Source organism: Garra rufa, chromosome 3, assembly GCF_049309525.1.
Source record: "Garra rufa chromosome 3, GarRuf1.0, whole genome shotgun sequence".
Lineage (NCBI taxonomy): Eukaryota > Metazoa > Chordata > Actinopteri > Cypriniformes > Cyprinidae > Garra > Garra rufa.
In genome coordinates this window covers 9,017,041-9,044,842 of record NC_133363.1, presented here as the reverse complement: position 1 = coordinate 9,044,842, position 27,802 = coordinate 9,017,041, and the positions used below count along the sequence as shown (strand labels likewise).

The window sequence follows — 27,802 nt, the reverse complement described above, 5'->3', positions numbered from 1 at the left end:
TTACAGTCCCTACTTCATCGTGCCCAAAAAGAGTGGTGGGTTAAGACCCATCCTGGATCTCAGAGTCCTGAATCGGTCCCTTCTCAGGCTGCCGTTCAAGATGCTCACGACGAAGCGCATGCTCTCATGCATTCGTCCCTAGGATTGGTTTGCAGCCATCGACCTGAAGGACGCGTACTTCCATGTCTCGATTCTTCCTCGCCACAGGCCCTTTCTTCGGTTTGCGTTCGAGGGTCGAGCATACCAGTACAAAGTTCTCCCATTCGGCCTGTCCCTCTCTCCTCGCGTTTTCACCAAGGTTGCGGAAGCGGCCCTGGCCCCTCTTTGGCTGTCAGGTTTCCGCATCCTCAACTATCTCGACGACTGGCTTCTGATAGCCCACTCTCGAGAGGTGCTTTGCGACCAGAGGGACCTGGTGCTTCAGCACCTCAGCCGCCTGGGCCTTCAGGTCAACCGAGAAAAGAGCAAACTCTCCCCAGTGCAGAGGATCTCTTTTCTCGGCGTGGAGCTGGACTCGGTCTCCATGACAGCCCGTCTCACCAACGAGCGCGCTCAGTCGGTGCTGAGATGTCTAGATTTATTCAGGCACAAGACAGCGGTTCCTCTAAAAACTTTTCAGAGGCTCCTGGGGCATATGGCAGCTGCGGCCGCGGTAACGCCGCTGGGCTTGCTTCATATGAGACCGCTTCAGCACTGGCTACACGACCGAGTCCCGAGACGGGCATGGCACCGTGGCACACTCCGGATTGGCGTTTCCCCGCAGTGTCGCCGCCTGTTCAGCCCGTGGTCAGACCCTGCCTTTCTCCAGGCCGGAGTACCCCTGGGGCAGGTGTCCAGGCACATCGTGGTTTACACGGATGCCTCCACCACGGGTTGGGGTGCTGTGTGCAACGGGCAAGCAGCTTCGGGCTCCTGGACAGGACCTCGACTGCAGTGGCACATCAATTGCCTCGAGTTGTTGGCTGTGCTTCTGGCCCTTCGTCGCTTCCGACCGACGTTGCGTCAGAAGCACGTACTTGTGCGTACCGACAGCACTGCGACTGTGGCTTATATCAACCGCCAGGGCGGCCTCCGCTCCCGTCGCATGTCACAACTCGCCCGCCGTCTGCTCCTCTGGAGTCAAACGTGGCTAAAATCGCTACGTGCCATTCACATTCCGGGGGAACTCAACCGTGCAGCCGATCAGCTCTCACGGCAGTCCACCCTCCCTGGAGAATGGCGACTCCACCCCGAGACAGTCCAGCTGATTTGGAGGCATTTCGGGGAGGCCCAGATAGATCTGTTTGCCTCCCCCGAATCCTCCCACTGCCAGCAGTTCTTCTCCCTCAACGAGGTATCCCTCGGCAGGGACGCTCTGGCCCACAGCTGGCCTCCGGGGCCCAAGTACGCCTTTCCCCCAGTGAGCCTCCTTGCACAGACCCTGTGCAAGATCAGGGAGGACGAGGAGCAGGTTCTCCTGGTCGCCCCATACTGGCCTGCCAGGACCTGGTTCCCAGAACTCATTTCCCTCGCGGCAGCCCCTCCCTGGAAAATCCCCTTGAGGAAGGACCTTCTTTCTCAGGGGATGGGCACTATTTGGCACCCACGTCCCGATCTATGGAACTTGCACGTCTGGCTCCTGGACGGGACGCTTCAGACCTCGCCGGCCTTCCACAGGCCGTGGTAGAAACCATCACTCAGTCCCGAGCCCCCTCTACAAGGCAGGCGTACGCACTGAGGTGGGGTCTATTCGTCGACTGGTGTTCCTCACGCGAACAGGACCCACAGAGATGCACGATTGCAGTAGTGCTTTCCTTCCTGCAAGAGAAGTTGGAGCGCAGGCTGTCCCCTTCGACTCTCAAAGTGTATGTTGCCGCTATTGCCGCACATCACGATGCAGTGGATGGATCATCCCTAGGTAAGCACCCTCTGGTCGTGAGATTCCTCAGAGGCGCTAGGAGGATCAATCCTCCCAGACCGCGCCTCGTACCCTCTTGGGACCTCTCCGTCGCCCTCCAGGGCCTGCGGGGACCTCCCTTCGAGCCCCTCGCCTCAGTTGAGCTTAAGTTTCTGTCATTGAAGACAGCGCTCCTGACTGCGTTGGCCTCCATCAAGAGGGTGGGGGATCTGCAAGCTTTCTCTGTCGACGAAGCGTGCCTGGAGTTCGGGCCCGGCGATTCTCACGTCATCCTGAGACCCCGGCCCGGCTATGTGCCCAAGGTTCCCACCACGCCTTTCCGCGATCAGGTGGTGAACCTGCAAGCTCTGCCCTTGGAGGAGGCAGACCCAGCTATAGCATCGTTGTGTCCAGTCCGTGCTCTGCGCACTTACGTAGACCGCACTCGGCACTTCAGACGCACTGAGCAGCTCTTTGTCTGCTTCGGAGGTCAGCAGAAAGGGAATGCTGTCTCCAAACAGAGGTTGGCGCATTGGGTGGTAGAAGCCATCTCCCTGTCTTACTTGTATCAGGGAGAGCCTTGCCCCTTAGGCTTGCATGCCCACTCCACACGGAGTGTTGCATCTTCCTACGCGTTGGCACATGGCGCCTCATTAGCGGACATCTGCAGAGCTGCCGGCTGGGCGACACCAAATACCTTTGCCAGGTTTTACAACCTTCGCTTAGAGGCCGTGTCCTCCCGAGTTCTGACAGGTGACCGGGAGGACGGCTAGTGTCGGCTTGCTGCGCCATTCCCACGTGGATCCGTGCGCTATCTCCCAGTCTGTTCCCTCCGGCGAACCTGGGTCCTCCATGCCCCTCAGTCCGGGCTAGACGCGGAGTAGCTCTTGACTGTGCTCCTGCCGGGTCTCCTTCGCCCCGCAGGTTGTGGCTATTTTTCTCTATATTTTTTCCAGGGGTCAACCAGAAGGCCTCTGTTTCCCTCGTATATCCCTAAAACCCCCTTATGGATATATTGAATTTCTTATTTTCACATGGACAGAATTCATGTCTCCGCCCCCCCAACCCCTGCTTCAGTTTCTGGCATCCCTGGGGACCCCCCTTCTCGGGCCCCAGGGCGTTGGGAAGGTTACGTTAACGTCCGCCTGTTGACACGTCCGCCTGCCGGCACGTGGTCGTTGCGTAACGCGGCGCAGGGACGTGGCTTGTTCCATAGGGTCAGTTCCCATGTAACGTCGAAGTGATTCGACTGAAGGGGAACGTCTAGGTTACGTAGGTAACCCTCGTTCCCTGAAGGAGGGAACGGAGACGTTACATCCCCTGCCACGTCCCTGTCGTCGCGCTGACGCCGGCTCAACCCGGCTCCTCAGCGAAGAACCTGTCTGACTGGCGCATGACGTCGCCTTTTATACCCGTATGTACGGGGCGTGGCGCATCATGCAAATGCCACTCGCCAATTTTCATTGGCCTTTTGTATAAGGCTCAGATATGATTGGATTCTAAGCGAATTCCCATGTAACGTCTCCGTTCCCTCCTTCAGGGAACGAGGGTTACCTACGTAACCTAGACGTTCTCTCTGTGTTGTTTCTGAAACTACCGTAATCACTGTAATATGCGCGCACACTTAAAATCAATCACGGCTGGCTTGACCGTGTTTTTCTGAACCGCGGCTGGCTTTACCGCATTGATTAACTGCATGAGACGCTGCTTTAGAAAAAATTATAAAAAATACGGGACAAAACCCGTCCCGTATTGATTCAAAACGGGACGCGCAATTTCATTCTCAAATACGGGACGATTCCGTATTTTAAGGATCGGGTGGCAACCCTACTGACAGCTAAACTCTGTCGTAACATGTTTAGGCTAATGTTAGCTAGCTAGTGATATTTCTTTTCAAGGACATCTGAAACGTATTTTTGATAATCAGTAACTTGCCTTCATAGTCATGAACACATTTTTAATCTTATAATATTTTAAAGCCTTTATTATTTTTCAACTCTACAGCATACGATTAAATCACAAAATATAAGTAGCTGTAAAATAATAGTATAAAATTATATTTACATTTATAAAATAAAATAAAATAGGCCTATAAACATCCTGCAGTGCTATAAATGACATGCTGTGGGACCGCGATCATGAATGTTGTCCTTATCACAGTGGGAAAAGCTAAAATATTTAATCATTTATGGTCGTAAAGATAGCAGTAAAGCATCATTTGAAACTGGAAAGGGTTTACTTTTATTTATGTATGCATCACTATAAGAACATTTACATTTTCTCTTTACATTGATATTTTCTTCTGGTGCGGCCAAAAAAATGAAAGGAAACAGATTTGTTTTTATTTCTTTTGTTGTTAATTACTTAACTGAAACATATTTTGTGTAGGCCTATTTACTTTATTCCTATTATGTCATTTTATTCGTTTTTTCAGTTTTCTCCTGTTTTTTTTGTGCACATTCAGAACAAAACCACTTAAAAGAATAGCATTTATTTTAAAAGGCTCACAAAATATTAATTGTCCGCTTGTGATTGGTTCAGGTGTAAACAAGGCCTGTGGCACTGTGACTATTAGCAGATTAGCAGAAAAACAAACATTTAAAAGCATATTTTTTTCCCCCCATTGAAGCCTTTATACTTTGGTACAAAAATGTATTGTTATTTGAGCTGTTGTCTTTAGTTTTTAGCAGATGAATTCCTGGTTACGTGTTACTGAAATAAATCCCGTGTAAACTGTCCTTTTCTGACATCTCACATGTATCATGCAGAAGTTGCCGTGTTTACTTGAAATGAAATATGAAATGCATGTGAGATGAAGTCATTTTTTCCATAGTCCAAAATTGCTCCGAGAACAAAAAGTGACCTATAAAAAAAGTCACCATAATCAGTAATAAGTTATCAGCAAATCCTTTAAATTGTACTGCTATTCAGAACAAAATAAGATAAAACCAGGAAATATATGTAGCTGTAAAATTACAGTACAAAATTATATATACAATTATAAAATAAAACACAAATTATAATGGCAATCGATGGAAACAGCATAGGCCTCTTAACATCCAGCTATAACCGATATGTTTTGCTCCTGCGCGATCACGGATGTTGTCCTTATCACATTGGAAAAAACTTATTTATTTAGTCATTTATGGTCATAAAGATAGCAGTAAGACATCATTTGAAACTGTAAAAGGTTTAGTTTTATTTCTGTACACTCACAATAAGAACAAAACTATTCCTATGTGAAAACAAACAAAAAAAACAGGATCTGCTTTCAGTTGTCTCTGTTTTAAAAATGTTGTGTAGGCCTATTTATTTATTCCCATCATATCCATTTGATTCTGTTTTTCTCCTGTTCATTATGCACATGCAAAACTAAACCACTGAAAACAATAGCATGCATTTTTAATGGCTCACAAACACTTATACATTGTGATTTAAATCAAATTTAACATTCTAATTTTGATGGTTAACAGATGAACATTGTAATGTTTAAGAATTAGCTCAGTCTGCGGGAGACTAGGTGGACTTCAAGCATTTTCGACTATCTCTGGAAGTGTTTGAAAGTAGACAAGCTCAAAACATTTTAGACCCTGGTTATGCCTGTATTTAGCGTTGTCCACTTGTGATTGCATCAAAGAAAACGCATATTAAAACCAGCAGGGCCTGTGGTACTGTGTCAGTTACCATTCATTTTGATTTGTCCCTCAGTTTTTTCATTAAAACCTTTATACTTTGGTACAAAAATGTATTGTTATTTGAGCTGTTGTTCCGTTTTAAGCAGATGAATTTCTGGTTAAGTGTTACTGACATAAATCCTGTTTAAACTGTCCCTTTCTGACATCTCGCATGTATCATGAACTTTTTCAGATATGTGCTTTCTACCTTCTAGGTTCTTACACCCATATTTTATATGATTTAATTTTCTTGACACATGTTTTAATATGTTACCTGATTGTTTTTACAGTTATAATTGTATTCTGTGAAATAATACATTTGAAAAGTAACTATATTATTACACCGCTAGGTGGCGCCATACGTGTCACAATTAACACAAAGTGCTTGTAATGATTTACATTACAGTTCTCTTAAATATGCTGCGTTAAATCTTAGTAATTGGTTTATATTTCAGGTTCGTCCTCTCTGCTCATTGGCTGTCCCAGTGAAGAGGAGGCCAAAGAGAAACCTGATGCTATGCCTAACATTTCAGATGTCATGCTACGCAAGCTCAAACTGCACAGAGGTTTACCTGGCTGGTGCGTTTACAAAATTATCATTTGATCAAAAATGTATCAATTCCTTATTAGTAATAATTTTCAAAACATTTGTAACATTTTGTCTCTTTTCGTCTCTTCCTCTCTTTTTTGATGCAGCGCACCTCCACTCTCAGAGAAGGAAGTTGAGGTCTGTATATTCTTGAGTTACATTTCATTTATATAATGCATTTGTCATAAAGAAAAAAATGAAATGATAAAATTATTCACTCATACATGTTTTTGCTATATTATTGTTATTAATATTTGGTCCTGTATATGATTATGAAAATACAGTCCATAGGTGTATAAATTAGTAAGATGCCATAATCACAGCTGCAAAAGTTCAGTACAGATTCATTCTGTGTCAACTCATCCATTGGTCCCCGGCTCAAATGTTTAATTTTGCTCAAATCTTTCTGAAGAAAGGTAGCCGTATCATGATGAAAGCCAAAATATTAAATATCATAGATGACTATTTACTGAGTAATCCACTGTTCTGTAGGGAATTTTCACCTGAGATTCAGAGCCAAATTACAGGGTGTAAAAGTGACTTCAGAAAAACGGCAGCTTCCTAATTGTTTTTTACACTGAGATTGGTAGGTCTGTTAGAAAAATGTGTGACAATTAAAAAAATTGGTAAACAGCACTTAAGTTTTTTTTATTGAGGCTTAACTTTCCTTTTCACATCTTCATTTTTAAGGCCCTAAATGGTTCGGTTCCAGGGATATTTTCAATATGGCTCCAGGAGTAAATCATTAAGTTGCACAGATTCTCAGTGGTCAAAAACCAAATGTGGGTCATTTTGCAAAAATATGACACTTCTTTTCTTTTAAAGAGGAATGTCTGAAGAACAAATAATGTTGAAACTAGAAATGTATCTTGTTTCCGTCTGTCAACATAAATGCATTGGACTGAGTGCAATGAATATTCGGTAGCACTTTCTGTGAAGCCCCTATTTATAATACATTATAATGGTGTTTTTAAGGCATTATAATGAATGCATAATGCATTATAAAAAGTCTTATAACATGTTATATCATCTCATGAGTATTCATAAGAACAGTTTTAATGTGTTATATGTTTTTACTTATTTGTGGTTATAGCTTTTAAGAGTATGATTACCTCCTCATAGTTATAACGTATTATAAGTCTCATATCTTGCTATGTTTCTTATGTCACTTTACTTAAAGCATACAAAGACCAATTATAAGTAATTATAATAATATTTCCCAAAGAACCCTAAGATCAGGTATCAGATCAGATGAATGTGTAATATGACACATTTGTATTATCAGTTTGATTATTGTGATGGTACCCTTTAGACAGCTTTTGATGAGCAACTCTGCAACTGCATGTCAGCTAGCAGTAATTATTATTAGTAGTATGCTAAATATAGGCTACCACTAAATTGTGATGTTTATCTAAAAGACAAACTAGTATATTATATTGTATTATAAGTAACTTTGTAAGTACATGAACCTTCTACCTAGCATAACTTTAACCTTAACCTTAAGTCTAATAATACTCTAAGGAGTGTTAGTTAATCATAATCTTAAAAGTTATAACCTAAAATACTCAAGTATTATAATATATTGTAATTTTTGTTATGATTATTCATGAGATGATATAACATATTATAAGGTTTTTTATAATGCATTATACATTCATTATAATGCCTTAGAAATACTCTTATAATTTATTATAAATGGGGGCTTCATAGTGTTATCGAATATTCTTTTTCCAAAGTTTGTGTGCTTAGAACTCAGGAAGTATTACAATATGATTTTAGATTCTAGTCCTTGATTTTGCAATCTTGATTTTCAGGGTCCTACATCATTACTTCCCAGAGATATGGGGATCTCAATGAGGCTCCATGTCCAGATTGTTGAATATAACCCATTTTCAGTGGTTGAAAATTAAAGTTACCTTACTATGATTTTATATTCTAGTTCCTACTAAACTTTTCTTAACTTTTAAGGCTCTATATAATTTAATCCTAGAGATATTGAGATCTCAGTGCAGCTCTGTGTCCAAATTAGTACTAGTATCCAACCCATTTTCAAAAGTCAATGACCAAATGTGGTTTTGTGTTTATCTAGTCATCACTGTTGACAATGCAAATATACAAATAAAAACAGTGGTTCTTAAACTTTTTATACCAAGTACCACCTCAGAAAATATTTAGCTCTCCAAGTTCCACCATAATGACCAGCATTAAAATACAGTAGCATAGTAGGCCTAACTATTCAACTACAGCTCTGCACAGTTCAAAAACAAGGTTATTTTATTCCTAATAAGAATATTTATTGTTGTCAGCCACTTTAACACTGTAAATACACAGTTTGAACATTAACATTGCACAGTGCTTACAAACTGGTAAATAAAAAAACTTAAATAATAATTAAGTTAAAATGTGTTGTTAAATAAGGACTGTACTGTACATGTAAATATTACAAAATATATAATAAAAAATAAAAACTTTACTGAAATAACGATTCTACTAAATTGTATTGTGTTTTAACATTAATTTATATTTAATTTAGTGATTCCTCTGCATACCACTAAAGGGAGCCTGTGGTAATTTCAATGATTCTGCCAAATATGCCCTTCAGCAGTATACTACTTGATCTATGACTTTGCTTCACATTTTATAAAAAAGAAAAAAGAAATTCTAATAATTCATTCAGGTGGACCAAAACTTGGTTTATTGATGTGAATGCAATGTGTGTCGAAAGCCATGGGATTTCCTCTAAACATGTTACAGTACTGCATGTTTAAACTCTTGGCAGCTTCTGAAGCTGTTAAAGTGAACAAATCCCTTCTCCCAAATCTACCTGAAACCGATTCAGATATATCTTATGAATAGACTACAGAAAGAATAGTATTGTAATGTGCCTTAACGTGACCATTTTTAAAACTCAGACGTGTATTCTATGCATTTTGTTTAGATCGAGGGAAACAAGGCGATTCTAATTTCAACATTATTAATTCTTCAGACATTGTTCTTTACATAAAATGAGTATTGTCTGTATACAAAGTGACCAACATTTGGTTTTTAATCATTAAAATTGAGTCATATTCAACAATCTGAAAATTAAGCCTCGTTGAGATCCCCATATCTCTGGCACTGAATGAAGTAGGGCAGGGGTGCCCAACCCTGTTCCTGGAGATCTACCTTCCTGAAGAGTACAGTTCCAACCCTGATCAAACACACCTGTCTATAATTATCAAGTGCTCCTTCAGATCTTAATTAGTTGGTTCAGTTGTTTGATCAGGGTTGGAACTGTACTCTTTAGGAAGGTAGATCTCCAGGAACAGGGTTGGGCACCACTGATGTAGGGCCTTGAAAATGAAGATTTCAAAAGAGAAGTTTATTAAGAACTCGAGTCTAAAATTATATTGCGATGCCTTTAACTCTTCCTGATTTGTAGGCATGAAAATTCTTTGAAAAAATAATATTTATGGCACTCAAACAGACATGTTCAATGCAGTTGTCTTAAAAGAAGGAAACAAGATATATCTCTAGTTGCTACATTATTTGGTCTTCAGACATTCCTCTTTAAAAAGAAAAGAAGAATCATATTTTTGCAAAGTGACCCACATTTGGTTTTAGACCACTTAAAATGTTCAATGTAACAATTTACTCCTGGAGCCATATTGAAGTTACAATATCTCTGGAACTGAATCATATAGGGCCTTAAAAAGGAAGATACCAAAAGGAACATTTGTTAAGACCCAATATCTAAAAGTCCAGTAAGGTGTGTTTAATACTTCCTGAGATACAGGTATGCAAACTTAAAGTGCTGTTTTACAAAGGTAGCTAAAGTCAACAAATTTTACTAACAGACCAACCGATCTCTGTCTAAAAATAACATTGTGATGCTGCTGTGTTTCTTTAGTCATTTTTACCCCCCTGTGATTTGGCTCTGAATCTCAGGTGAAAATTGCCATTTTGACCTCCCTCTACAAAATAGTCGATTACTCAGTAAATATTCATCCATGACATTTAATATTTTGGCTTTCATCACTATACATGTCTATCATTCTTCAGAAAATATATCAGCAAAATCCAAAATTTGAAATTTGATTGGTTTAACACAGAATGACCCTACAGTGTTTTCCAGAATAAGGCTGTTTTGATTAGTCTGCGAAGGTCATGACTGTCTGTGTTGTTGAGCCTGGCTTAGGACATGGCAATTTGATGGGTTTTAGTGAGTTCCTGTCCCCTGTGAGGAAACAAACATGCCTTTGTGAATACAGTCTGCTCCCAGGATGACGCTAGTGAGGGTCAAGGGCTGGACATATTTTCCTCTCTAATATTCAGACAATACTAGCTGTGCTGCCCGCGCACTCTTTGATCCTGACAGTAAAGTTCCAATAATATTGCTACTTTCCTCTGGTTAGATCCAGAATGCTCTAAAAAAGCGCAGCCTCATGCCAAGTCAAGTTATTTATCGGTCATGTATATGTTAGAGAAGATAATATATTAAATCAGCAAATAAAATGAATACTACTGTTCTTTTTCTTATTTCTTAAATTCAGAATCTTAAGAATTAATTCATATTTTTTTTAGAACATTTACTGAAAAGCAACAGGATCAGGCAGTGGAAGCATGGTGTTTCCATATTATTTTCAATATACTTTTTAATAAACATTTTATATTGATCATTTTTACTCTGTAAATACCTTTAAAATGCATTGGCGATAAACAAGGGCATGCAAAATAATTCAAACAAAATCAATATTGTGTTAAAAACTAAACAGTGAAATTAAATAATTAATGACTAAATTCAATATTCTTTTAATTATATCTCAAATAGCATGATCCTAAGAAAATCAGTCAGTCCGTTATGACTTTTGCATGCATCTTTTCCCCTGTACACGAGGCTTTTTGTCTCTAAAATGATGGATTGATGAATGACAAGTGTTTCCACAATGAAAAACACATTCACACATTCGAGTTGATGCATCTTGTCGCTTAATGGCCATATTGCTATCTTCCCCTCTAGAATGCCTTTGTGCAGCTGTCCCTGGCATTCCGCAACGACAATTACACGCTGGAGTCGCGGCTGAAACAGGCGGAAAGGGAGCGCAGCCTGACTGAGGAAAACACTGAGAAGGAACTGGAAGAGTTTAAAAGCGCTATCAAGGTCAGACCTCAATGTAAACAGCCCATACAAGCAAACATGTTGGGAATAAACTGGAATGTAACTGTTAATTGTTGTTGGCATCCAAATGCAGAGCACAGTGTCACTGTGGCAGAACGTTGAGCAGCGGGAGTTTTACCAGCACCTCTTAGAAACGATTGCCGTATTGCACCGTCTGACCAACCGCCTCTCCAGCAGAGCTGAAATGGTGGGAGCTGTGCGGCAGGTGAGATGCTCATCATAACCTCCTGTCAACCACTAAATGTGTGGTCACATTAACAAGATTTCACAGGAAAAAAGCTTAATTGCCTGTTGTCAGTAGTGTTGCAATGTATGAAGCACAGCTCCACAGAAGTTTGCATGAATTCACAAACTCGCATGACTGAACCTGATGCGAAATCTGCATGGAGAAATCACCATCACTATACAATATGATCAACATGATCCTCAAATATACACATGATTGCAGCTAGAAGCTTTGTTTTTGAATTCCCAAAGTTAAGATGCAGTGTCAGTTTAATTACTTTTGAACCCTTGAACTACATTTGAACCCTTTCCAAAAATGACTGTATGATTTTGAGATCCATCTTTTCACACTAAGGACAACTGAGGGGACTCAAGGTTCAATGCTTACTAAGGCTTCAGAAGTGTAAACAATGCTGGGGGTGAACATTTTTTGAATTTGAAGATCAGGCTAATTTTATCTTATTTTGTCTTCTGGGAAACATGTAAGTATCTTCTGTAGCTTCTGAAGGGCAGTACTAGATGAACAAATTGTGATATTTAGGCAAAAATAAGAAAAATGTACACATCTTCATCTGTCCAAAAGTTTACACCCCTGGCTCTTAATGCATCGTTTTTTTCTTTTTGACCATGAGTGAGCATTTAAACCTTCTGTAATAGTTGCATATGAGTCCTTCGGTTGTCCTCATTGTGAAAGGATGGATCTCAAAATCATAGTCATTGTTGGAAAGGTTCAAATACACAAAAATGCTGAAAAACGAAGAATTTGTGAGACCTGAAGGATTTTTCTGAAGAACAGCAGGCAACTGTTCAGGACAAACAAGGGACTCATGAACAACTATCACTAAACAAAAAAAAAGTAACAACGGTATTAAGAATCTAGCATATGTAAATATTTGAAAAGAGTCAGTTTTACAAATTCAGCTATTATTTTCCCTCGTGGACTATATGTAAATGTATGTCATGTGAAATATCTTATTCAGGTCAGTACTAAAAAAATAACATGCATTTTGGAAGATCCCTTTTATTTTGGTAAAATAATTAACATTTAGCAGAATGTGCAAAGTGTATGTAAATTTTTGACCTCAACTGAACTGGTGTATTAACTATTACAGAAATATAAAAAATGATTTTGATAGTTACCAGTACTGTTAGTTTAGAGCAGCTGTGCCACAAACATTACATTGGGTGGTGGTCTAATAAATTTGTTAAGCACTGTATATATTTATGCTTTTACAAGTGCAAAGCATTCATTGTGTCTAATTTACCCATTAAATTGAATAGAAACTCCAGTACAATTAACAGATTCTGAAATGTACAGATGTCACTACCTGCACCTCATAGCGATTGGCTGCTGGCCAACATTTTCTTCTTGATATTTGAATAAAGTTGATGATTTTTCAACGTGTGCCTTGATAACCAGTCACATCACGCTTGACGTCATTGAATTTCTGTCAGAGTTCTGCAACAGGCGGTCACTCTTTGCAGATACCTTGAAAATGAATGAGAAGTGTCATGAACTGAATCCTACCTGTCATAAAGTTGTCTGTGACTTCTCTTATAAAACAGACTTTTTTATGTGTAAACTTTAGAAGTAGATCTTTTCAAGAGGTTTAATGGCAAACATGTTTAGATTAGCCACTGTTGATTCATTACATGGTAAGCTGTTTTCCTACAAAAGCAATTTATTTAGTATAGTGAAGCCTCTTCTCCACTGACATCTATTCAAAACTTCCTCTGGTCTCCTTCCCTGTCTACCGCAGCGTTCTGGTTTTTTTGGTAACCTTGGCGGCTTGCCTTAAAACAGCTTTGACCACAGTTTCGCTGTTGCTCACCAAAAGTGAAGGGCCAAATCTAATCATTTCAATCTGTGCAAACTGTGTTTTTTTCATGTGAAGGCAAAGATTTCCATGCAGATTGAACACTCTTGTTCAGTGACAAACAGCTGCTTGGTTTGAAGGTGACTTCTGAGGGAGATGCTTTATACATCTCACATGCTATTGATGATGGACCTTCTTTTAATGCAAAACTTTATCAAATTTCATTTACGTGACTCTCCCAGCCCCCCATTTCAAGTGCTCTTCGTGCTCTGTCCCTTGTGTTGGTGCAGCAGAGCGGGCACTAGATGGGAATGTTTATTTTCCAGCAGATAAGATATGTTTGTGATAGATTTAGAAGTGTCATGCCTGCCCTTAGGTTAGTTTGCAAGCCAAAGTAAACCAAGTGAACAGAAAAGGACTCAGCGGTACGTCTTTTGCTAGTGGCGACACTATTAATAATAAGCCCTGAATGGGTTCACTGCAAGTATCATTACCTCAGTTTACCGTGCCTTGCTCTTACATCCCATAATTTAGTAACATAATGACTGATGATACTAATATTTTCGAAGGTGTTTTGCCACCATAGAATGATCAGCTTATTAATACCCCAAATACTCATAATGTTTCTTTTAACAACAAATGAAGTTAAAGTCTACTTTTGCATGATAGATGCAATTTTAGTAACCTGCCAGTCCTAAAATGATAATTGACTTAACGTCTTTTAAGACGTGTCCCTGAATCAACATCCTTTCTGCTCCAAAATCAACATTAACCAGAAATGTAGCCGCTAATATGGCGTTTTTTAAGAGATAAATCATTTTATTTTAAGAATATCATCTTGTTTGGCCACAGTGCCAAGAAAGCATTTTTTAAATGTAGGCCATATAAAAGGATGACTTTGAGACCAACCAGAAGTCTCTCCCAGCAGAAATCCTAGTGCCTATTCACGTCACAAATACTATTTATGAGAGATTTTAATCATGTTTCCCCAACTAAACCAATCAGATTTTGGAAATAGGCTTAGGTTTTGACTGTTTCCCTCTGATTTTTAAGGTCTATTGTAACTTTTGTTTTGTCCATGGCAGGAGAAGAGAATGAACAAGGCCACTGAGGTAATGATGCAGTACGTGGAGAATCTGAAGCGGACGTATGAGAAGGACCATGCAGAGCTAATGGAGTTTAAGAAGCTTGCCAGCCAAAATTCCAGTCGCTGCTATGCTGGATCAGTGGACACTGGAGGTAAACAGAAACATCAAAACCACAGTTGTTTTCATCCCAAGACATACCTGCTTTTGTTTCAACTCTTACTTGTTTTATGTGTTTTGTACAGAGGATGGTGTTCCACGTACATCAAGATCCATGTCTGTGCAAATGGGAAAGGTAGGCAGAAGTCTGTGGCTAAAGAATTCAAAATAACCAAACAAACTGAGGAACTTTTTTAAATGTTCACCCAAAAGTTAAAATTCTGTCAACATTTACTTAAACTTATGTTCTTTTAAACCTTTCTTCTGTTATGCGCAGAAGTGAATGTTTTGTAGAATTTTGGAACCAAACAGTTGATGGTACGCACTCACTTGGAAGTCAATGAAAGTCAATGGCTAAAGTCAATTGTTTGGTTACCAACATGTTTGTAACCAAACAGTTGGCAGTCAAAAGACATTCAAAATGTCTTTTTTGTGCTCAACAGAAGAAAGAATCTCATAAAGGATTGCAACAAGCAATTCCATCTAAAATAGTGGTTCATTCATATAGCACTGAACCTTGTTGTAATTGTTAGAATAGCCAAGGATCTGCAATCTCCAAATAAAACTGATTGTGCAGACCAATCCGCAAAACATAGAGACTTGATATTTGGAGCAATGGTAGAACTCACACCGCCTACAAAATCACCTAGGCTCGCCCCAATCGGCCTAATGGGGGAGCTACAGCAATCAAAAGTACAAAATCGCTCATAGCTCCTAAATCGTCAGATTTGATCCTGAGCCTGGTCAAATTTTCGGGTATTTTGGATTTTTTTTTAAATATCAATAATTAAAAAAAAAAAAAAAAAAAAAGCATTCAACTTCGAAAGGAGAGGGAGGGGCCACTTTTAGTAAAATGCCTAAAACTCCTGAACAGAATTAGATACCTTAGCCAAACTCAGAACACCTATGTAAGAGCTCGATCTGAGGTCACAGGACACAAATCGTTGAGCTTGGCCACTTATTGGTGCTATAAGAGGGAAAAACATAAAAATGGCTATACCTACAGTTGCAATCGAAATTATTGAACCCCCTTGACCTGCAAGACATTTTGCTGCTGAGAACACAATTTTGTATAAGCAACTCAACAAAGGCATCAGTACACTATTAGAGAAATGTATAAATACACATTTGAGTCATTCTGAAAACGGAAGCTGATGAATAATAAAAAAAAATCAAATTGACTCTATATGTTCATGTTCAAAATTATTCAACCCCTATAAAAATCTAATTTTGTGCAGAATCTTTTATTCTTTAAAACCGCCAATAAATGTAAGTTGTAAGTTCTTTGTAGCTTCTGTCACCTCTCTACTGCAATCTTGGCCCATTCCTCGCCTGAAAAAGCTTTGAGATCACTGATAATCTTTGGTTTTCACTTTGCCACTGCTTTCTTCAAATTCAACCAAATGTTTTCAGTGAAAATTAAACCTGGAGACTGAACAGGCCACTCAAGTACATTCCATAACTGATCCCTGAACCAAGCATAAGTAAATTTTGGATGTATACTTTGGGATGACTGTCCTGCAGAAAAGTCCATTGATCTTCAGCTTCAGTCTTTGCACTAAAGGCATCACAATTCTTGCCAAAATGGCCTGATCTTTCAAAGAATCCATGATGTCCTCCTTCATACGGTCATGATTTCCACTTACTGCTACAATAAACACCCCTCTAACAGGACTGGTCCACCTCAAAGTTTGACAATGAAGATGGTATTCTTCTGCTCATAAGCTCTGCCTTTTTTGCACCAGACATACCACTCATCCATAGGTCCAAAAAGTTCCAGTTTGGTCAGATCACTCTATAAAACATTCTTGCAGAAGTCCACATGTCTATCTAAATTAATTTTAACATGTTCACGTCAGCCTTTTTGTTCTTCTTGGTCAAGAGTAGTATTCGGCAAGATGTCTCAACACGAAGACCATAGTTGTCTAGTGTTCTTCTTATACACTGCATTGAAATGTTTTTCCTCCTTTCGTTGGGTCATCTTACAAGTCTTTGGTTGTAAATTGCAGGTTTTTCCTCAGTTGTTCTGATCACACATTTTATGATATTGTGCTTCTTTGTTCAACACCTTCAAAGGTTTTCTGGTACAACACATTTTAAACTAACGAATAAGGCTTCCAGCTGTGTCTCTGGGAACCTTTAATGCCTTGGAAATCTTCATATAGCCTTATTTTCTAAAGTAAGACAATAATTTATTCTCTGTAGCGTCTCTATAGCTTTTGTGAGAGCTCTTTTGACTTTGTCATATTAGCCACTAAAACCTTAGCATATACATGGGCTAACTGTATGTATGTGTAAAAGCACAAGCTAATTCAGTTTTCTAATAGAGTTTCTTAATTATGTTTTAGGACAATTTTGTTCCCCACCATACAAATAAGTGATTAAAAAAACAGCAATGTTAAACAGGGGTTGAATAATTTTGACATCGCTGTGTTATTAAAAAATTCTAGAACTCAAAAATATTACATTATATGTTGACATTATCACTTTTAATATGCCAGTAATTGGTTATAGATGCTTTTTTTTTTAAGTCCTGGATCTTCAGAAGAGCTTGTATTTGTAAACTACTGCAGTCTCTGGAGGGTTGAATAATTTTGATTGCAACTGTATATACGCAACTGTTTGTCCTATCAACATGAAAATCACTGCGTATGGTCTTGATCTTAAGTTCCACAGGTGTCTATAAGGACATTTGCGCATCTCAAAAAACATGGCCACCATTGGCTGACGAAGTTTGAGCACCTATTAGACAGGGTTAACGGAGGCTGATCGAAACTCTGTGTTTGACTCTGTGACTTTGTGAGGAATTTGGAAAGAAATTGGCCACTGGGGGGCAAAATCACATTTTTCATGGGTGTAAACGATTGTACATTACTCATTTTTTTGCACTTAGATGCGATTTTCCTTATGTGATAGAACTCCTTATTCCAGACAACTTTGCCTCTAGAACCACTGCTGTCAGTCCAATCGTTTGTTAAATGATGTAAAAAATAAAAATAAAAACTACTTTTGCGAACTAATCCTAGGTTTTTTGCTCTGTCTGGGAAAAAAACACTGCAGTACGATTCTCTGGACTCTGTAGGTCAATACTTATCCAAAAAATGTTGAAATTTACCTTTTTGGAAACTATAATGGGGACGTTTAGAAAAGGGGACTGTTCAAATTTACCCAAAATCCTATAAAGGCTATAGGAAAACTCAAAACTTCACGAAACCTGCTGAGCACACGTAACAGGTGATTCTAAACAAGCATGCAAAGTTTTAAGTTGTTGAGTTTAAAATGTTTTTTAAATCATTATTTAGCAAGCCTGTAACCACCTAAATCGATGTCTTTTTTTCATATATGCTTAATTGCTTTAAGGCGCTTAAACCCAGATATAGGAGGGACATTTTCATTATACAGGACATTTTAGTCTCTTCTGCTCACCAAGGCTACATTTATTTTAACAAAAATACAGTGAAAACAGTATTGTCGAGTATTATTGCAATTTTACAAATAACTGTTATTATTACAAATAACTGTTTTCTATTAAAATATATTCTAAAATGCCATTTTGAGATGGCAAAGCTGAATTTTCAGCAACTATTACTTTAGTCTTCAGTGTCACATGATTCTTAGGAAATCATTCTAATATGTTGATTTGGTGCTTAGGAAACATTTCTTTAAAATGTTAAAGACTGTGATACTGTGACTTTTGATCAATTGAATTCATTTAAATAAGTACTTATTTCAGCAATAAATAAATGCATGCATGCATACATACATAAACTCACTAACCCCAAATATTTGAAGTTTGGTAGATGACTTCAAAGCCTGAACCCTTCATGGACTAAAAGAAAACTCTAATTTTGGTTTCTTTTAGATTAGTTTTTTTGTTGTTGTTGTTGTTGTTGTTTTAGAAAACATCTAAAAATGATTTAAAAAACGCTGCTTCACAGACACATGGATCTAAAGAATCTCTAACATCAAGAAACATTAATAATATAACATCAAAAACCTTTTTAATCTCCAAAATAACCATATAGCCATCTCAACACTATATTTCCTATATAATGCAGATCAGAGAGACAGAGATTGTGAATAACTATTAATGAAACATGTTCATATGATGAAGAATTTAATTTCAGAAAGTGTGTCTTTGTCTCTCTAAGGCTTTACCTAGACGAAGAGTCAGTGTGGCTGTAGTTCCCAAGTTTAATCTACTGAACATCCCTGGGCAGACGCCAGCCACCGCTGGCCCTAATGTTGCACCCGGTGCACTTCCTGTAGTGGTAAGTCCTATCTCACACGCACTGCCTCGTCAGCTGTTATGTTAGCCTGTCAGCAGCCACATGTAATTAATGATGTTTTATCTATACATTTCCTACATGTAGCATTATATCACGGTGACCATTTGAGGCCAAAGCAATTTATCAAAATGAGACCTTGAGGATTTCTTTTTACTGATTGTATTCTGCTGTTGTTTTTAGTGTGAGGGGAACACCATTAAAAACGGCAGTTCCTTAGACCCTGCACAACAAGATGTGACTGACAAATCGTAAGTAATTGCCTCTCTCGACTCTGTGCCGCCACATTCTTCATAAATTGTGTACATTAGCACACATACATCAAGTAATGCTTTGCAAATGTATTCCTTGACAACCTCAGTTTCCTTAAAACAATAGATCAGCTTAAGCCTTACCAAAAGATATGCGTCCAGAGAATGTTGCATGCATGGCAGATAAGAAGCCCATCTAAATAAGTTTATTAACATTCTTAAAAATAATGATTTTTAAAGGGTTTTTTTCACACAGATGCCATAGAAGAACCATTTTTGGTACTCAGAAAGAAACTTTCAGTAAACAGTTCTTAAAAGAGTCATTATTATGTGAAGAACGCAATTACACTGAACAGTGTCTTATTTCCTAAATGAAATACAATGCTTGTTTTTTACTAATTTTGGAGTGCTGATTCCAAAATTAGTGCATGTTTTTTGTAGCACGTCACACTTTCTCACTAAATATGATGTGCATTTCATAGCATTTCTGCTTTGGACAACCGTTTGTAAAAAGTAATGAATTCTAAATATAGTCAAGTTACAAGTATTTGTTCAATTCTCAGTTGATTTTCACAGAATTATTCTAAGAACAGGTTAGAAAGGTTGGAAAATGCAAATGTGATCTAGATGTTTTGTGCTACAGCTATGTGTTTTACTGTGTGCCAACAGTGACAGAAAATTACAGATTTTAAGAAAAAATGTTTAGAAGAAAGTATTTATAAACTTGTTTTTAAACATGTTTACAAGTAACTTTGTACTTTACTTTACAAAGTTACTTGTAAACTTGTTTAAAGTTACTTGAAAACTTGTTTAACTATACTTTACCAAGTTACTTATAAACTTGTTCAAAGTTACTTGTAAACTTGTTCAGAGTTAAACAAGTTTACAAGTAACTGAACAGGTTTAGAAGTATCTTTTTAAAGTACAGACTTATACAAGTTTACAAGTAACTTTGAACATGTTTACAAGTAACTTTGTAAAGTGCATTGTTAAACAAGTTTACAAGTAACTTTGAACATGTTTACAAGTAACTTTGTAAAGTGCAGAGTTAAACAAGTTTACAAGTAACTTTGAACATGTTTACAAGTAACTTTGTAAAGTGCAGAGTTAAACAAGTTTACAAGTAACTTTGTAAAATGCAGAGTTAAACAAGTTTACAAGTAACTTTGAACTTCTTTACAAGTAACTTTGTAAAGTGCATAGTTAAACAAGTTTACAAGTAACTTTGTAAAATGCAGAGTTAAACAAGTTTACAAGTAACTTTGAACTTCTTTACAAGTAACTTTGTAAAGTGCAGAGTTAAACAAGTTTACAAGTAACTTTGTAAAATGCAGAGTTAAACAAGTTTACAAGTAACTTTGAACAAGTTTACAAGTAACTTTGTAAAGTGCATTGTTAAACAAGTTTACGAGTAACTTTGAACATGTTTACAAGTAACTTTGTAAAGTGCATTGTTAAACAAGTTTACAAGTAACTTTGAACATGTTTACAAGTAACTTTGTAAAGTGCAGAGTTAAACAAGTTTACAAGTAACTTTGAACATATTTACAAGTAACTTTGTAAAGTGCAGAGTTAAACAAGTTTACAAGTAACTTTGAACATGTTTACAAGTAACTATGTAAAGTGCAGAGTTAAACAAGTTTACAAGTAACTTTGTAAAGTGCAGAGTTAAACAAGTTTACAAGTAACTTTGTAAAGTGCAGATTTAAACAAGTTTACAAGTAACTTTGTAAAATGCAGAGTTAAACAAGTTTACAAGTAACTTTGAACAAGTTTACAAGTAACTTTGTAAAGTGCCGAGTTAAAAAAGTTTACAAGTAACTTTGTAAAGTGCAGAGTTAAACAAGTTTACAAGTAACTTTGAACATGTTTACAAGTAACTTTGTAAAGTGCAGAGTTAAAGTAACTTTGAACATGTTTACAAGTAACTTTGTAAAGTGCAGAGTTAAACAAGTTTACAAGTAACTTTGTAAAGTGCAGAGTTAAACAAGTTTACAAGTAACTTTGAACAAGTTTACAAGTAACTGAACTTCTTTACAAGTAACTTTGTAAAGTGCAGAGTTAAACAAGTTTACAATTAACTTTGTAAAATGCAGAGTTAAACAAGTTTACAAGTAACTTTGTAAAGTGCAGAGTTAAACAAGTTTACAAGTAACTTTGTAAAGTGCAGAGTTAAACAAGTTTACAATTAACTTTGTAAAATGCAGAGTTAAACAAGTTTACAAGTAACTTTGTAAAGTGCAGAGTTAAACAAGTTTACAAGTAACTTTGTAAAGTGCAGAGTTAAACAAGTTTACAAGTAACTTTGCACTTTACAAAGTTACTTGTAAACATGTTCAAAGTTACTTGTAAACTTGTTTAACTCTGCACTTTACAAAGTTACTTGTAAACTTGTTTAACTCTGCACTTTACAAAGTTACTTGTAAACATGTTCAGAGTTAAAAAAGTTTACAAGTAACTTTGAACATGTTTACAAGTAACTTTGTAAAGTGCAGAGTTAAACAAGTTTACAAGTAACTTTGTAAAGTGCAGAGTTAAACAAGTTTACAAGTAACTGAACAAGTTTACAAGTAACTTTGAACTTCTTTACAAGTAACTTTGTAAAGTGCAGAGTTAAACAAGTTTACAATTAACTTTGTAAAATGCAGTTAAACAAGTTTACAAGTAACTTTGAACTTCTTTACAAGTAACTTTGTAAAGTGCAGAGTTAAACAAGTTTACAAGTAACTTTGTAAAGTGCAGAGTTAAACAAGTTTACAAGTAACTTTGTAAAGTGCAGAGTTAAACAAGTTTACAATTAACTTTGTAAAGTTCAGAGTTAAACAAGTTTACAATTAACTTTGTAAAGTGCAGAGTTAAACAAGTTTACAATTAACTTTGTAAAGTGCAGAGTTAAACAAGTTTACAAGTAACTTTGTAAAGTGCAGAGTTAAACAAGTTTACAAGTAACTTTGTAAAGTGCAGAGTTAAACAAGTTTACAAGTAACTTTGTAAAGTGCAGAGTTAAACAAGTTTACAAGTAACTTTGTAAAATGCAGAGTTAAACAAGTTTACAAGTAACTTTGTAAAATGCAGAGTTAAACAAGTTTACAAGTAACTTTAAACAAGTTTACAAGTAACTTTGAACATGTTTACAAGTAACTTTGCACAGGCGTTAGTGAATAAATAGAAAAAACTTACCTCCAGATATTTAAAAAAATATACTTTACTAGATGCTTGAAAAAAGTAATCTGATTACGTAACTTGCATTAATATGTTACCCCCAACACTGGATCTAAAGAACCTTTTTCTACTATAAAGGACCTTCTGTACAATGAAAAGGTTTCATAGATGTTTAAGGTTTCTCATAGAACCCCAGATGCTAATAAAGAAGACTACAGCAAGATGCATGGCCCTTTTAAAAGATTATAAGCTTGTCATTTTTTCTACCTGCTTAAAATAGCACAAGAATCCCACAAAAATCCCATCTGCAGTCAATTTTACATCCTACTTTGTGATTAAATCTAAACATTTAGACAGGAAGGTTTGACGAAAACCAGTCATCAGTGTCCGACCGTACTGTTTTAGTAAGAAAAGGCGAAGAGCTTTTCGCCATACTGTCATATCTAAATACCAGGTTCTAACTCAAAGACAGACAGACAATAACAATCTGGAAACGTTCGTGCTATTCGAAAGCGAGTGATGTTTAAAGACCTCCCGGAGGACTTGTTTAAACATCTCATATCTCACCTCTGTCAGAGCTGCTGTGGCATATGTGCCATGTTCCTTTCAGTGGCATTTGAGTCTCTCCAATAGGGCAGAGGTTATTATTGTTATTACACGTGGTTATGAACGGAGAGAGACAGTGCTGTAGTTTGCACACATCTGCGTAATGGTAATTTTTTTATTGCTCCATCCCTGTCTCTTCTTTCCTATGTGAAACAAAGCAGTGGAAACCCTCTGACGGAGCAGGAAAGTGAAGCAACGCCAAACAAAGTTGTTTGCGGTCCAGAGAAGATTACAGAAGAGATCAAAGCCAAGATTGAAGAAGAAGCGTACAACAAAGGGTAACACCCTTGGCACTACTGAACGCTTAAATGAACCTGTGTGACCGCACTCATAAAACAACAAACGTTTAAGTGTGTTCAGATGACTAGTTATATCACACGGTTGCATAATTGCAAAAACATTCTCAGGAAATTGCCATTTTTTTATTACTTCTTTAAAAACCAAGGTAACAATCCTTGGGGAGCACTGGGAACCAATGTAGTAGGATGCTTTCTGTCACATATTGAGATTAGTTGTAAATACATATGTGGGTTTTCCAAAGGGTTATAGCACTACATTATTTCAACCCTGTTTCTCAATACATTTCTAAGAGTTCGGTACAACAAATTATACCTTGATGTAGTATGTACAGTTGAGGTCAAACATTTTACATACACCTTGCAGAAACTGCAAAATGTTAATTATTTTACCAAAATAAGAGGGATCATACATAATGCATGTCATTTTAGTACTGACCTCAATATATTTCACATAAGACATTTACACAAAAAAAAAAAAAAATAGTTGAATTGATAAAAATGACCCTGTTCAAAAGTTTACATAGGCTTGATTCTTAATACTGTGTTACCTGAACGATCCACGGCTGTTTTTTTGTTTTGTTTAGTGATAGTTGTTCATGAGTCCCTTGTTTGTCCTGAACAATTAAACTGCCTGCTCTTCTTCAGAAAAACCCTTCATGTCCCACAAATTCTTTGGTTTTTCACCCTTTTAACCCTTTTCAACAATGACTGTATGATTTTGAGATTCATGTTTTCACACTGAGGACAACTGAGGGACTCATATGAAACTATTACAGAAGGTTCAAACACTCACTGATGCTTCAGAAGGAAAAATTATGCATTAAGAGTCAGGGAGTGAAAACTTTTGAACAGAATGAAGATGTGTACATTTTTCTTATTTTGCCTAAATATCTTATTTTTTATTTAATACTGCCATTCAGAAGAAGGTATCTGTTACAGAAGATACTTGCATGTTCCTCAGAAGACAAAATAAGTGAAATTTACCCTGATCTTCAAATTCTAAAAGTTTCCCCCCTTTGCTCTTTATGCATTGCTTTTCCTTCTGAAGCATCAGTGAGCATTCAAACCTTCTTTATTAGTTGTATATGAGTCCTTCAGTTGTCCTCAGTGTGAAAACATGAATCTCAAAGTCATACATTCATTGTTAGAAATGGGTTCAAATACACAAAAATGCTGAAAAACCAAAGAATTTGTGGGACATGAAGGGTTTTTCTGAAGAACAGCAGGCAGTTTAACTGATGTGGACAAACAAGATTCTGCAGGGTGTATGTAAACTTTTGACCTCAACTGTATATATTAATAACATTATCTTAAAAATGTACTATTCAGCTTAATATACAATACTGATCAATATTTTTGTGCTCTGTAACTATTTTTTACATTTACATAGAGCTTTTCTTGACACCCAAAGCAATTTAGAATTTGTTTCTGTACATAAATCTATATTTTTTTGTTTTGTTTTTGAGCCTCTTATATTCCCCAAGGCTGTTTTTATTTGATCAAAAATAGTAAAAACAGTAATATTGTGAAATACAGTTTAAAATAATTGTTTTTTGTTTTATAATATTTTAGTTTATTCCTTCAAATATTTTTTTTTTTTCAGAATTTGATTTTGGATTAATTAAATGCAAAAAAATAGCATATATGTTTGAAATAGAAATCTTTTGTAGCATTATAAATGTCTTTGTCACTTTTTGATCAATTTATTGTGTCCTTGGTGAACTAAAGTGTTACTTTAAAAAAAAAGTCCATAGTTAAAACTGATTAAATTTAATTCTTTAAGCCTTAATTCTTCAAATTTTCTAAAAAGTGACAATTTTTAAAGGGTGAAATGTCACAATATAATAGAGTTAAACAAAAAAAATCTGCATTTTAGAAAGAAGGTAAAAAAAAAATACGTAGACCACAAAAGTGTGATCTTTTAATTGGAATAAAAGCTAAATTTAGGTAGGATTTTTACAAATAATAATAAAATAATGATGTTATGGGCGAAAATGGTTGATATTCAGATGGAAATACTTAAAATTATTGTTTCATTTTACATTTATTATGTATAAATGTATTATACATTGGAATAATAGTTAAATTTAGGTTGAATGTTTAAAAAATCATAAAACGAGGACATGCAATAGGCAAAATGGTTTATATTCAAATGAAAATCCTTTAAAATTAACGTTTCAGTAAAACTTTACAAAAAAGTGAGTTAATAATGTTAATAATGTATTAACTAACATTAACAAACAATGAACAATACATTTATTACACTGTTTATTAATCTTTGTTAATGTTAGTCAATAAAAATACAGTTGTTCATTGTTTGTTCATGTTACTTCACAATGCATTAACTAATGTACCTTATTGTGAAGCGTTTCCAAAAACTCTAACAAAAGCATGATCTTTGGAATAAAAGCTAAATTTAGGTATAATTAAAAACAAAAAATAAAAATAATAATAATAAAATAATGGGGACACGCAGTTGGTTGATATTAAGATGAAAATCCTTTAAAATTAATGTTTAATTTTAAACTTTTTTATGCATAAATTTTAATAGACACTCTAATAAATGCTAAATTTAGGTAGAATTAAAATAATAAAAATAATAATAATAATAATAATAATAATAATAAAATGAGGTGACACAATTGGCAAAATGGTTGATATTTACATGAAAATCCTTTAAAATTAATGTTTCATTTTAAACTTTATGTATAAGGATTTTAATAGTACATATCGAATAAATGCTAAATTTAGGTAGTATTAAAAAAAAATAATAATAATAATAAAACGAGGTGACACAATTGGCAAAATGGTTGATATTTAGATAAAAATCCTCAAAAAATTATATAAAAATTTGAACATTTTTATGTATATATTTTAATAGACATTGGATTTTTTTTAAATAATAAAATGAAGATGACATGCAGCTGGCAAAGTGGTTGATTTTCAGATGAAAATCCATTAAAATTAATATTTAATGTGGACTTTTTTATTTATAAATTGTAATAGACATTCTTGAAAATGATCTAATGCAAGGTTTACAAAAGATTTTTAAAAACAAATTGAGCTTCTACTGTATACTAACTAGAACAATCAACTTCACTGTAGATATCAAGAAGGACTTAAGAAGTCTAAAGAACTTCAGGAGCTGAAGGAGGAGGAAGAGAAAGCTGAAGAGAAGCAGAAGGAGTCTGATGAAGAAACTGATACAGACAGGAGGACTAACAGGTAACAAACTTCAAAGTGTCTGCCTGTCAAATGGTTGTGGATAAATGAGTATTCATGTTGTTTGTGTTCTGCATTGCAGCAGGTTTGAAGAGGCATTAGAGGTGCTTGACCGGATATTCCCCAAATTCTTCCGGCGAAATCGAGTGCTTTGGATCGTCCTCACTCTGTTTTTCGCTTCGTTTATACTTGTCAATGTCATAAGCTTCTTCAGTCACCGCTACAGTGAGAGCGGAGACATGTCTGCAGAGAAGTCCGCCATCCCAGGCAAGAAGAAGTTTTTCGGACTGAATGTAGGGTCGAAGACCCCTGCCCCAGAATGACATTATCCTCATCCATCACACAGAGACAGATTAAGGAGATGTTTCCGGTAACCAAACACAGCTCATATCGTTTCTACCAGTCTTTCACACTGCATTTAGAAAATAGCAGAACTACTTGTTATTGTTTAGGGACCAAGTGAGAATTCAGATTTCTAAATTGATAAGTTATAATACTTGAGGTTGGGAAAGTTGGGATTTGTTGGTGTTATTGCGGAGTAATGTTTTCACGTTTGATATATGATCATACCACTCGAACCTTACGATTAAACTTCTCAGGTTTTGTGAAATATATATTTGAGATATTAAGTACGATATTTAATACGAAATTTGGTACAGTATGTTTTGAAGTCTTTGCGGTTGTTTATGTTGTTTATTTGAATTGACATTCCAAGGTAGATCCTAAAGTGCAATATTTTGCGACTGGTAGTTGACGGTTGTGTGGGGTTGTGCCTTCAGAGCACTGATTTTAATAGTTCAGAATTTTTCACTATTTTGAAGAGCACTTTTAACTAGCATGAAAGAATTCATATTTGCACATGTGTGCTTGTGTTTACTGTTGTGCCACTTCACCTTGTAATAAAGGTGTTTGAAAATCACAAGTTCTTGTTTCTAGAGCACATGTGCTATTTATTGCCTGCTAGAAAATAAAGCGCAATAATTCTACCATTAAGTTCGTGACTTTTAAATGCACAATTTTGACTTTTTGTCAGAATTACGACTTTTATGCCATATTATAAAACGGTTAGTTCCACTCCTCAATTCTGATTGGTCAGCAGCTGTGTCGTATTCATGATACGGCACTGCTATGACCGCTTCACTCAACGGTTTTGTGTATCATTGAATCCCCTTAGCAACCACCCTTAGCAACGTAAACACAGCTGCAGCAGTTAGGGACTACTTTTTACAGCGGAAGGCAGTTAATGATTTTACTTTATGAAAACGTACAACTTAATATATAGAAATTAATATATATTTAAGCAATAAGGTACGAGAGGCCGTGCTGTATCGTGAATAAATCACGGCTGAAGGGCGTTGTTAGCACGACGCGAAGCGGAGTGCCTGCAACCCCT

General features: G+C 36.6%; 1 protein-coding gene across 2 annotated transcripts in view; it reads left to right on the top strand.

Moving 5' to 3' along the window:
- mrvi1 (murine retrovirus integration site 1 homolog) overlaps positions 1-27,395 on the top strand; it is a 59,557-nt gene extending 32,162 nt beyond the window's left edge. The window contains exons 11-21 of one of the 2 annotated variants that reach the window (XM_073836837.1): positions 6,006-6,129; positions 6,247-6,277; positions 11,139-11,279; positions 11,371-11,502; positions 14,425-14,578; positions 14,670-14,719; positions 18,735-18,854; positions 19,053-19,120; positions 23,050-23,166; positions 26,293-26,412; positions 26,492-27,395. In XM_073836837.1, the coding sequence (XP_073692938.1) occupies positions 6,006-6,129; positions 6,247-6,277; positions 11,139-11,279; positions 11,371-11,502; positions 14,425-14,578; positions 14,670-14,719; positions 18,735-18,854; positions 19,053-19,120; positions 23,050-23,166; positions 26,293-26,412; positions 26,492-26,732 (1,298 nt within the window). In that variant the 3' untranslated portion in view covers positions 26,733-27,395. Of the gene's footprint in view, positions 1-6,005; positions 6,130-6,246; positions 6,278-11,138; positions 11,280-11,370; positions 11,503-14,424; positions 14,579-14,669; positions 14,720-18,734; positions 18,855-19,052; positions 19,121-23,046; positions 23,167-26,292; positions 26,413-26,491 lie in introns of both variants that reach the window. The other variant, XM_073836836.1, reaches the window with a different exon arrangement.
- Positions 27,396-27,802: the final 407 nt, after the last annotated feature.